The 12,195-nt window shown below is 49.3% G+C and overlaps 1 protein-coding gene across 5 annotated transcripts in view; it reads left to right on the forward strand.

Moving 5' to 3' along the window:
- Nucleotides 1–12,195, forward strand: part of TRRAP (transformation/transcription domain associated protein) — a 196,316-nt gene that overhangs the window by 57,374 nt on the left and 126,747 nt on the right. For all 5 annotated transcript variants that reach the window (XM_073543094.1, XM_073543093.1, XM_073543090.1 and 2 more), the window contains 2 exons: nt 4,030–4,181; nt 6,467–6,666. In XM_073543094.1, coding sequence (XP_073399195.1) covers nt 4,030–4,181; nt 6,467–6,666 — 352 coding nt within the window. The remainder of the gene's footprint in view (nt 1–4,029; nt 4,182–6,466; nt 6,667–12,195) is intronic.

The raw sequence follows: 12,195 nt of genomic DNA on the forward strand, positions 1-12,195 counted from the left end.
CCGGGCACTCCGGTTTCCTCCCACACTCCAAAGACATACTGATAGGGAATATAGATTGTGAGCCCCACCGGGGACAGTGATGAAAATGTGTGCAAACTGTAAAGCGCTGCGGAATATGTTAGCGCTATATAAAAATAAAGATTATTATTAATAATAATAATAATAATAATAATATTACAAAATGATTGCCAGGTCGTACAACTGATATAGTGCTCAGTAATACTGTTATTATTCCTCATGTACTCACAGTTAACTGATGCAAAGTTTGTTGAAAGGATAATACTTCTTACAGTCTTCCTCTTCTGAGTAGCAGGCAGCTGTGAGATGCTTGGAAGACGCACACCTAGTATGATCTAGTCTAGAGGAGGAGCTTTACTACTAAGAATTTGCAACACATTTTCACTTTCAGTTTCATACATTGTAAGTAGGGGGGTTGGGGCAGCATGAGGTTAACCAAGTATAAGATTAGATAAGGGCAGTGGAGAACAGTGACACACAAGAAGTAAGAAATGTCTCTATCTCCAGCAGAACTGCTTATCACTGTTGTTCATAGTTTGATAGAACATATATATTTGAGTAACATTTATAAAATTCATATGAAAGTTCAATTATGAAATATTAATACATTTTTTTTAAAGCTGGAGTCGGTACATTTCTACCGACTCCGACTCCACGACTCCGACTCCACAGCCCTGCTGGGAACGATGATTACGGCCATGGAGACATCTCCCTTTGCACAGTTTCAGACTCGTTCTCTTCAGCTGGCGCCCATGTTGGCTTGGAACAAGAAGAGTTTCCCTACACTGACCCACTCTACCGCCTCTTTAAGGGAACCGGTTCCTAACCTGGAGGATGTCATTCGCGTCAGTCCTTCGAATGAGGTCCTTCCACCCTCTCTGGTGGCAAGTCTTCACTACTGATGCCAGTCTCCTCAGTTGGGGAGGGTTTTTGCTTCATTATTCAACGCTGGGACACTGGAATTCCCAAGTAGCCGCTCTCCCCTTCAATTTCCTGGACATCAGGGCAATTTTTTTTCTTGCCCTTCGCCGCTAGCAGTCCTCCCTAGCATGCCCGTATAAAATCGGACTCCGTCCCTGCCGTGGCTTAAATCATCAAGGAGGGACCCGCAACAATCAGGTTTTGGCAGAGGTAACAAGTTTTGTGACGGGGGAGCATCTCGTTCCTGTCATATCAGCAGTACACTCTCTCCTGAGGTGGAAGCTTGGGCAGCCTATTTCCTGAGTCTTCAGGGTCTCGCACCGGGCGAGTGGTCTTTCATTTCCGCCATTTTCAATAAAATATGCCAGAGTTCAGCTCCCTGGACGTCATCCTCCTGGTGTCTCGGTTGAACCACAGGTTCCTTCGTTCGTAGCCAGGTTCCGGAATCCGCTTGTCATAGGATTTGATGCACTAGTGACCCCGTGATCTTTTTCCGCCTCTCTCATTTATTCCGAGAGTCGTGATATGGTTATACACGGAAGGAACACCCGTAATCTTGGTGGTTCCACATGACTCAAAAAAGGCCCAGTATGCGGAGCTGATGAACATGCTTATCAATGCCCTCTGGAGGCTCCCAGACCGTCCAGGTTTTCTTTCATAGGGCAGTTTTCAGTCTCTGTTTTCAATGGCATGTCCGTTGCAGCCACAGTCCTGAGGTTGGCCAAACTTTCCCATCAGGTTTTTCAGACAATGATTAGGGCATTAAAACCAGCATCCTCGCTTATCTATCACAGATACTGGAAGGTCGTCTTTCAATGACGTGTGGAGAAAATTTGGTCACTACCCTTAGGGGTCAGGTTTCCGCTCTTCAATCCTTTCTCAGAGAGATTTGGCTTCTTGTCCCCATGTAAAGATCTTTCTTCCAGGAGTCGCCCACCTGGCACCTCCTTTATCGTCCTCTGATGCATCCATAGGATCCTAATCTTATCCTTGGGTGCACTCCAGCACGCTCCCTTTAAGCCTATTCAAGTTTTTTCCATTTTTCTCTCCTATTATTAAGGCTGCATTCTTATTTGTTATTACGTACATCAGGAGAGTATCTGGGTTAGTGGCTTTGTCTTGCCGTTTCTCGCTTCTGATTCTCCATCAGGACACGGTAGCTCTCGGGCCTGTTCCATCCTTCTTGCATAGGGTGATCTCTTCACCTCACATTACTTAGGAAAATGTCCTTTTCTATGTCCCTCCCCGGCTCAACCCCTCAAGTCCATCCGCAAGTTAAACCTGGTCAGAGCTATCCAAGTATATCTCGCAAGGACTGCTCCTTTTCCCGTTGTAAGGGACTCCCAGCCTCCAGGTCCACTATTGCCCGCTTTGTTCCATTCAGCAATATTGGAAGCATACCTCGTTCAGTTCTAACAACTTCCTCCTAGGTTAAAGGCTCACTCCACTGGGCAGTTTGTCACCAGGCTTCGGCTTAAGATTGTTAGCTGCAACCTGGTCTTCATTGTACACTTTCGCGGTGTTTTATATGTTTCATACCACAGGCGGTGGTTATGCACCGGCCGACCTAGGTTTTTCCTTTGCATTGTTTTTTGTTTCCCACCCTAGAGGACTGCTCTGGGACGTCCCATGGTAACCTGTGTCCCCCAATGAAGCGATAAAGAAAGAAGGATTTTTGGTACTCACCGTAAAATCTTTCTTGGAGCCTTCATTGGGAGACACAGCACCCTCCCTAATTGTTTGCACCGCTTTTTGGGCCTACGTGCCTTTTGTTGCTGAGTTGGTACGTATGTTGAGTTTTTGGTTGCTTCCTACTTCTTTAACACTGAGGTACTTGGTTCCTGTCAGTGGGTGTATACTACTGGGGAGGAGCTGCCTCCTCTTTCTTTGCCTAGTGTCATCCTCCTAGCGACAGCAACATACACCCATGGTAACCTGTGTCCCTCAATGAAGGCTCCAAGAAAGAGATTTTATGGTGAGTACTAAAAATCCTTCTTTTTTAACAGTGAAAGGGACGGAGTACAGGGTGCTACTTCTCCTTCAAATGAGGGTAAGGGGTACTTCACACATAGCGAGATCGTTAGCTAGATCGCTGAAATATCACAGGTTTTGTGATGCAACAGCGACTTCGCCAGCGATCTCGCTACATGTGACACATAGCGGTGACCGGCCCCCCGCTGCGATATCACTGATTATGCTCGAATGACCTAGGCCATTTTTTTGATTGTTGGTGTCCCGCTGGCCAGCATGCATCGCTGTGTTTGACGCCATAACAACGACGAGCGACCTCGATGGTGATTCAGGGACGCAGGTGTGATTTTGCTTTGTCTTTTCAACGCCCCCTCAGCTCCGTTTGGTGGTCTTAAATTAGGATCTTTGTAGCGTTTCCTTTTATAGGTCAGCTATCAATTATATGCAATCATAACATTGAACATGTACAGCTATAATAATCACGTGTCCCCGTGTCAGTGTCTGGATCCACGAAAAAATAGCGCACTAGCGACTCAGACAGGGACGCTGAAGCAAACCGCGTAGTGATAGCGCAGTAGTGGCCACCAATCGGCGCAGAGGGGCGTGGAAAAGGCAACGCTGAAGCACGCCTATCGAGGTCTGAGTCGTCAGAATAGCTGCTGTGTGACAAGGTCCCAACGACCGCCGAGGTCGTTATACGGATCGCCGTTTCATTGCTGCGCCGTTGAGTAGTTCTGCCTGTTTGACAGCTCACTAGCGACCATGTAGCGACATACCAGCGATCCTTACCAGGTCGTATCGTTGTCGGGATCGCTGAGCGTCGCTATGTGTAACGGAACCCTTAGACCCCCATTAATCTAATATTCATGACCTATCCTTAGGATAAGCAGTCGGTTTTAAGGAACTGAAACTCGCCATCAATGTAAGATGTAGATTAATTTGAATCTGTGTATAACTCAGTTTTAAATAAAAATGTGACATCAGAAGTGCAGAGAAGCAGAAGATGGGGGCTAAAGTTTTTTTTTTTTTAGCACTTTTGCAATAAAGCAGATTTCCTAGGAGACCCCAGCCATGTTGTGTGTGTTTTGCAAGAGTTTTAATCACTGTTTGCTCTTTTAGTCCATCGAGACAGCGTTGGATTGTTTGAAGAGCGCGAACACTGAGCCCTACTATCGGAGACAGGCCTGGGAAGTGATCAAATGTTTCCTGGTGGCCATGATGAGCCTGGATGATAATAAGCACGCCTTGTACCAGCTGCTGGCTCATCCCAAGTAAGAAATCCAGACTGCTTGCAATTAGTTTATTAAAAGGGTCGCAACCTTTATCCATGCGCCCTATCAGAGCATGTATGTGCTGGGGTGGAGGGGTCCTATTTGTATGAGGGTCTACCCTTCTGGCAATCCCAAACCTTCCGTGTGTGACGTGGAAGTAGAAAATCATCTTATTCTTTCCTGGGTGCGATCAGATTGTCTTTTTTTTTGTGTCCTTAGACGACCCCTTTAATGGGGTTTGTTGACTGACTCTTTACCTGTATATGATTTTTTTTTTTTTTTTTTTCCTGTTGATACGAGTATGTTTTCCCTCTCCCAGTGCTAAGGGAATTATCTATCAGTAATCTCAGCCGGAGGGGAGAGCTGCACATTGTAATGCAATTTGCCAGTCAGCGAGGAGAACATTATGTGCAGTGACGAATACATGGTGGGGGACGCAGCGGTGCTGCCTCTACCTGGGGACCGTAAAAGAACTCTATCTCCATCTGCCACTAAATTAAAGTAAATGTTGATTAATCACTCTGATAAATGCGTTCTAAGTGCTATGCTACCACAATAACTTTGTCGCCCATAAAGGAGGCATCTTTCTAGTTGTGATGTATCTGCAGCTGATGCATACTGTCTGGTGAGGTCTTTCTTACTGATGTTGACTTGTGTATTTGGTTCCTGACCTGCAGTGACTATAGCCGTTCTCCTGTCTAGATCTGATGTGTGCTGTGGGTCCAGCCTCAGATATGAGCAGTGATCGGCTGCCATCACCAGGGAACGTCGCAGCAAACTATAACATATTGGCCATTTAACTGTAATGGGCTTCCCCATTCTATCCATTTACGGCATCCATAAATGTCTGATGGCTCCGAGATCCACGTCTGTCTAGGGCCACTGTCTTGCAGCCAATGTGCATAGAGGTGGTTACTCTCTCCACTGATTGCTATGAAAGTTATGAAAATGTCTCTGCAAAAGGCTATTATCTGAACTTCTAGTGCAGAGCGTGCTATCTGGATATTTAAATTTTTGGGACTTCTATATAAGTGAATGGAGAGAGCGATGTACCTCTTTATTCAAGCGATAAAACGCATGTCTGTCTGAAAAAAAAAAAAAAAAAGCGGACCCCTGATTTGCATATTGCCACCGTTGTGAACGGCGTTGTAGGTACGCACGTGTAACTTTCTCCATTCACTTCCATAGAAGTTGCTGAAAGTAGCTAAGCTCACTTTTGATTAATAGGGTGTGGCGCATGCACGGCCATGCTCACTAGCCCACACAACAAGTATTGGATTCAAAGGGCACATCTCCTCAAAGGAGCCTTCTCGTGGCCAATTAGCGGAGAAGTGATCGCCCGTGCGCACCTCTTTCAGTTCACTTTTACGGTAGCAATGCATGCTCAGCTGTCAATAGAAGTGAGCGGGAGAGACGCACTTGCTGTTAGTGATGAGAAAATGTGCTCGGATGCTAGAAAAATATGTTCAAGTCCCCATGGCTGCATGTCTCGCGGCTGTTTGACAGCCGCAACACATAAAGTGGTTGCCTAACAAACAGGAAATCCATTTATGTGTTGCAGCTGTCATGCAGCCGCGAAGACTCAAACATTTTTCGAGTATGCCGAAGATTCGGTTAGCACCCGAGCTTGCTCAGATAACACCTTTTCTGAGCATGCTCGCTCATCACTACTACCTGTATATTCAAAGTGGCCACAATATTGTGGTCCGTGGCCCCCATTTTTGGCTTATGCAAGCCATGTAAAGCTTCATTTTTCGCTGATCGCCTCGGGGGCAGAATGTCTCTGATGAGTGAGGACATTGCCATTGGCTTTGCTGCTCTTCTGGATCAAGATTGATGTTTTGGGTATAAAGTTTTTAATGAAATCTGTGACCAGGTCAATGTGGCTCCCAGCAGGATAATTACCGGGTGTATTGTGTAAATCCTGTATTCACAAAAAGGCCAAGGGTGGGCAGTTTAGCCGCGAAAACGTTCGCGATCTGCACACCCCACCGTTACCTAATCAATAGCAGAAAAGGCCAGCGTGGTAACGGCCGTTCCCCTGTGCCTCCTATTCACAGTGCACTTCTCTCGCCGGACCGCTGCCTCTAGAAGCTCATTGTCAGATTGAGCCATCCGTCATGTTTTAGCCTAATAGGTGACAAAATGAAAATGCGATGGATGAGTCGGATCAGAGCTGTTCCAGTGTGGAAGATGTATAGGCAGGGAAGCCGGGTGATAAACAGAATTTATGGCTTCCAGCACTTCTGCTAATAGTTGTGTTTTCTCCTCTTGCCCCTCCACAGTTTTACTGAAAAATCCATCCCCAGTGTCATCATCTCGCATCGCTACAAAGCTCAGGATACTCCTGCCCGCAAGACCTTTGAACAGGCGCTAACGGGAGCCTTCATGTCTGCCGTCATCAAGGACCTGAGACCTAGTGCCCTTCCCTTTGTTGCCAGCCTGATCCGCCATTACACCATGGTGGCTGTGGCCCAGCAATGTGGTGAGTTGGCGTTTGATGACCCTTCTTGTGCAAATTTAGTCCTAAATCTGGTCTTTCCATTCTGTGATGTTCTTGGGGGTTCCTGTACACAAACAGGTGGAGAGTTAAGCTGGTCGGGGGGGGGGGGGGCAAGCTCATGGCAAGATGTCCACCCAGCACTTATTCCTCAGCCTGATTTCTAGTCCTGCCTACAGTGCTTAATGCTGACCATACACATTCAATATCTCTATGCATCCACACCATACGTGTACATGCATGCTCAGCCCATCTGAGCATGTATGGTGTGGATGGTTACAGAGAGATACCCTTGAATTTGGAAGGGTACGAGTATGAGCTGCTGCCCTGACACCTTTGTTGGCTCCTTGTTAGTGATGAACGAACGTGCTCGAATATCGTGTTTTCTCCTACGCCTCATTGGGGGACACAGAGACAGCGGGTGTTCTGCTGTTGCTACTAGGAGGACCCTAAGCAAATCAGAAAAAAAGTTAACTCCTCCCCTGCAGTATACACCCCGCAGCTGGATGAGATATCTCCAGTTCATGCTTAGTGTCTGTAGGAGGCACTTGGGTCTGGTTTCAGACCCCACCGTTATTTTATTTTTGAATTTTTCTGTAAATTTTTATTTTTTAATTAACGGAGTGAAGGGGGCGACGGTTCCTTTCTACGGCCCGCTTTCCCCCGAAACCAACAACAGGCAAGCACGTGGAGTAACCCTTCACGTACCTTTCCTGCAATGTTTTGGGGCTGATTCCTCTACTTTGGCGATGATGCCTAATGGAAGTTCCCGTCCAGGGCAGGCGCACGTAACGGAGAAGATTTGGGACAACGCTTACGTAGGCCCTGAATCGGCCCCATAGCTCTCAATCCCCCTATTACAGGGGGGATCAATTGAGCGTGGCCCCTTTAATAACTCCTCCAGCTCTGCTACATCACCAACCTGGAGGATAAGAGCCTGCATAGAGAGCCGGACAGCGCTGAGCACTGGAGTGGAGGTAAGGGGTCGGGTCCTGTCCCCCGGGAGTAGCGCTGATGTAGCATCAGCGGCGGTGCACCAGTCCCCCTCCCATCGCGGCCCACCCCCTCGGCGCTACCGCGGGTAGCGCAAAAAATTTAGTCCCCGGCTTTCAGGCCTGCTAGGCCGCAATTTAAATGGCGCCGCCCCGGCCTGTCCACCGACGCCTACCTCGGGTAGGCTCAAAATCCAGGCCCCGGCTTTTCCGCCTACCTCGGGTTGGCTCAAAATCCAGGCCCCGGCTTTTCTGGCCTTCTAGGCCGCAATTTGAATAGCGCTGCCCACACTATTGGCTCCGCCCCCTCACTTTGGCCCCTCTCAGCCTGCACGAGACGCGCAATTCTAATCTCGGGGGCCATATTCTTTTTACCTCAGCTGGAGACAAGCTGTGAGGCGGACAGCCGGATACCGGGTGACACCGCAGGGCCACACCATTTCTCCCGGGGGACACAGAATAGGACCAGGTAAGCTGCATCTGCCCCAGATTAAAGCTTAACCCCTTCCCGGCACGTTCCCTGCAGCTGCAGCAGACTCTGACGTTAACCCTTGCAAGGAGCGCTATGTCTCAATCCAAGGAAGCGAAGCGGGTTGCAAAAAAGCACACTGCATTTTTTACCGTGTGTACCTCTTGCAAAGCGGCCCTACCTAGTGCACAGACTAATCCGTTCTGCACTGACTGCGACCCAGCCTGCGCCCAGTCCTGCGCTCAATCGCCCCCTGCCGCCGCTGCTGACGGGTCTCCTGCGTTTAGTACCCCTGAGTGGGCCGCGTCCCTGTCACGGTCGGTGGAGTCTCTGACCCAGGCTATATTCTCTCTCCGGGAGGGCTCTTCAAGCCAGAAGGCGTTCTTACCTCCCGAGGAAGGCTCTGGCGTTGAAAGGGAACCGTCCGCTAGCAGGGGCCGTACTCGTTCAAGGGATGGTCGGGGCTCTAGAAAGTGGACTCATGACGCTTCCTCTAGCCCTGTTCGCGCTTCTGCATCTGCGACTCCTATTTCTCGCTCTCCCTCTCCCGGAGTTCTCAGAGAGCACGACCCTGAGTTTGATTCTGACACGTCTGCCCCTCAGAATTCCCCATCTGATCAAGAGTCACTTGATTCTCTTGTAGAATCAGTTAACAAGATTCTGAAGTAAGATGAGGATAATGTTCTCGCTCCAATACATCCCATTTCTCTTATGAAAACCAAGTGTGTGCGCAGGTTATTTACCAGCCTTCCGGATTTTATGGAAGTGGTTCAGCAACACAGAGATCGTCCACATAAACGCTTCTCGGGGCACAAGTCTACTCAGACTAAATACCCCTTTGACCCAGACCTAATGAAAGATTGGTTACAGTCCCTCCAGTGGACCCACCTGTATCGCGCCTGGCTTCAAAAACGCTTTTGTCCGTATCCGAGGGGTCCTCGATCAGAAACCCCTCCGATCGGCAGATTGACTTCCTTGCCCGTTCAGTGTTTGAAGCTTCAGGAGCAGCGCTTTTTCCATCCTTCGCGGCAATTTGGGTCACAAAAGCGATGGCCGCTTCGGCAGAGGTCTTGATTACCTCCTTCCAGGACTCCAATCTTCCTCCGGAAGCAACCGCGGTCGCCAGGCAGATAATTCACGCAGCGGACTTCGTCGTGAACGCCTCTTTTGACGCCGCCAATTGCGCTGCTCAAACTGCTGCTAATGCGATCTCCATTAGAAGAGCCCAATGGCTCCGCGACTGGCGAGCAGATGCTGCGTCTAAAAGATCCTTAACTTCTCTCACATTTCAAACGGGTCGTCTTTTTGGAGAGAAACTAGATCAACTCATTTCTGATGCTACCTGGGGGGGAAGTAAATTCCTCCCTCAACAAAAAGCTGCTCGGCCGTTTCGCAACCAACAACCGGCGTGCTTTCGTTCCTTTCGCAACAACTCTGGTTGGTCCTCCTCTACCTTCTCTTCCAGATCAGGTCCATCTCCGCGTGGAGATAGAGGCTCCCAGGTCTCGTACAGACGTAACCGTCCTTGGAAACCCAGGCCTAGGGCTTCTGGTTCCAAAGGAGCCAGGTCTCATAGACCTACCCAATGACTTGTTGCGGTATCCGGCGGACGCCGACAAAGTAGGCAGCCGCCTACTTTCCTTCAGCCACACCTGGCTCGCGGTCGTCCATGACAAGTGGGTCAGGGAGCTGGTGTCCTCCGGATACAAGAATAGAGTTCTCCGCTCCCCCTCCAACTCTTTTTTTCCTTTCCTCTCCGCCCAAGGGAAAGACAAGAGCCTTCCTTCGGGCTGTTCAGGCTCTCTTAAGGGACGGCGTCATCATTCCGGTCCCTCATCACGAGAGGTTCAGAGGATTTTATTCAAACCTTTTTGTGGTTCCAAAGAAGGACAGCTCCATGCGTCCCATTCTAGATCTCTAACTGTTAAATCAGTTTGTCACGGTTCGGCGATTCCGAATGGAATCCCTCCGGTCAGTGGTCGCTTCCATGGAAAAAGGAGAGTTCCTAGCATCCATCGACATCAAGGACACTTACCTTCACATCCCGATCTGCACATCTCACCAGCAATTCCTGCGCTTTGCAATTCACGACGAACACTTCCAGTTCGTGGCCTTGCCCTTTGGACTCGCCACTGCCCCCAGGGTTTTTACCAAGGATATGGCTGCTGTCATGGCCATTCTCCACTCGCGGGGAGTAGTAGTGTTACCGTATCTCGACGACCTACTCATCAAGGGTCCGTTCCCTTTCAGCCTGCGAAGAATCTGTGGAGATAACAGTAAATACACTTTCACGCCTGGGGTGGAAGATAAACTTCGCAAAGTCTTCCCCGAAACCGGCTCAGCAAATCTCCTTTTTAGGAATGATCTTGGACACTTCCCACGGGTTGGTCACTCTCCCTCCGGAAAAGGCGCAAGCTTTACAACAGGCAGTGCGGACTCTTTCCCGTCCAGCCTCTCACTCCATTCGTTTCAGCATGAGAGTTCTTGGGAAAATGGTAGCTGCCATGGAAGCAGTTCCGTTTGCACAGTTCCATCTCCGTCCCTTACAACACGCGTTGCTGTCTGCTTGGGACAAGAACCCGTTCTCCCTGGACCGCCGGATCCTTTTGTCCCTGCGGGTCAGGCAAGCCCTCAAGTGGTGGACTCTGAAGTCCTCCCTGAATCAAGGGAGGTCTTTTCTCCCAGTAAGATGGTTGATAGTAACCACCGACGCAAGTCTTCTCGGCTGGGGTGCGGTCTTTCATCACCACACAGCTCAGGGTCGTTGGTCAACCCAAGAATCACGTCTCCCCATCAACATCTTGGAAATACGAGCTATCAGATTGGCTCTACAAAGTTTCCACCATCTCCTCGCAGGTCGCCCCATCATGATCCAATCAGACAACGCCACGGCTATAGCGTATATCAACCGCCAAGGAGGTACCCGGAGCAAGATGGCCATACACGAAGTCAGTCACATCCTCCATTGGGCCGAGACCAACCATTCATCCATCTCAGCAATTCACATCCCCGGAGTAGAAAATTGGGCGGCAGATTTTCTCAGTCGCCAAAGCATTGCCTCAGGAGAGTGGTCTCTTCATCCAGAGGTCTTTCACCAGATCTCTCTTCGTTGGGGGACTCTGGATGTGGACCTCATGGCCTCAAGGCTAAACAACAAGGTGTCTCGGTTCATTGCCTGATCGTGCGACCCATGCGCCATCGGAGCGGACGCCCTAGTGTTGCCATGGCACCGGTTCCGGCTCCCGTACATCTTTCCCCCACTTTCCTTGCTTCCGAGGGTCGTCAATAAGATCAGAGCAGAGGGGGTGCCTGTAATCCTAGTTGCGCCAGATTGGCCGAGCATGGTATGCAGAACTAATTCAACTAGTCTCCGACGTTCCCTGGCGACTTCCAGATCGCATGGATCTGCTTTCTCAGGGCCTGATTTACCACCAGAACTCCGGGGCCCTGTCTTTGATGGCATGGCTGTTGAATCCTGGATTTTAGTACAGGCTGGTTTCTCTCCCGACGTCATCTCCACCATGATTAGTGCTATCACCGCACCTGGAAAATCTTCCTTTCATGGTCCAAGGATCATGGTCGTTCCCCTCTGGTATTCTCCATTCCGAGCATATTGGAGTTTCTCCAATCCGGACTAAAATCCGGCATCGCGCTTAGCTCATTCAAGGGCCAAATTTCGGCCCTGTCAGTATTTTTCCAACAAAAAATTGCCACCAAACCTCAGGTCAAGACCTTTATTCAAGGCGTCTCCCATGTGGCGCCTCATAGGAATCCATTAGAACCATGGGACCTTAACCTGGTTCTCGGGGCCTTACAAGAGGATCCTTTTGAACCGTTGCAGGATGTGTCATTGACCATCCTCTCTTGGAAAGTGGTCTTTCTAGTAGCAATTACGTCTGTCAGATGAGTTTTGGAATCGGCAGCTCTGTCCTGCCGTTCTCCATTCCTGAATTTTCATCAGGACAAGGTGGTTCTCAGGACGTCCCCGTCCTTCCTGCCCAAGGTTGTTTCCTCTTTCCATCTCAACGAAGAAATTGTTTTGCTTTCCTTTTG

Source organism: Dendrobates tinctorius, unplaced genomic scaffold (genome assembly GCF_039654945.1).
Source record: "Dendrobates tinctorius isolate UK_male_01 unplaced genomic scaffold, ASM3965494v1 ptg000129l, whole genome shotgun sequence".
Lineage (NCBI taxonomy): Eukaryota > Metazoa > Chordata > Amphibia > Anura > Dendrobatidae > Dendrobates > Dendrobates tinctorius.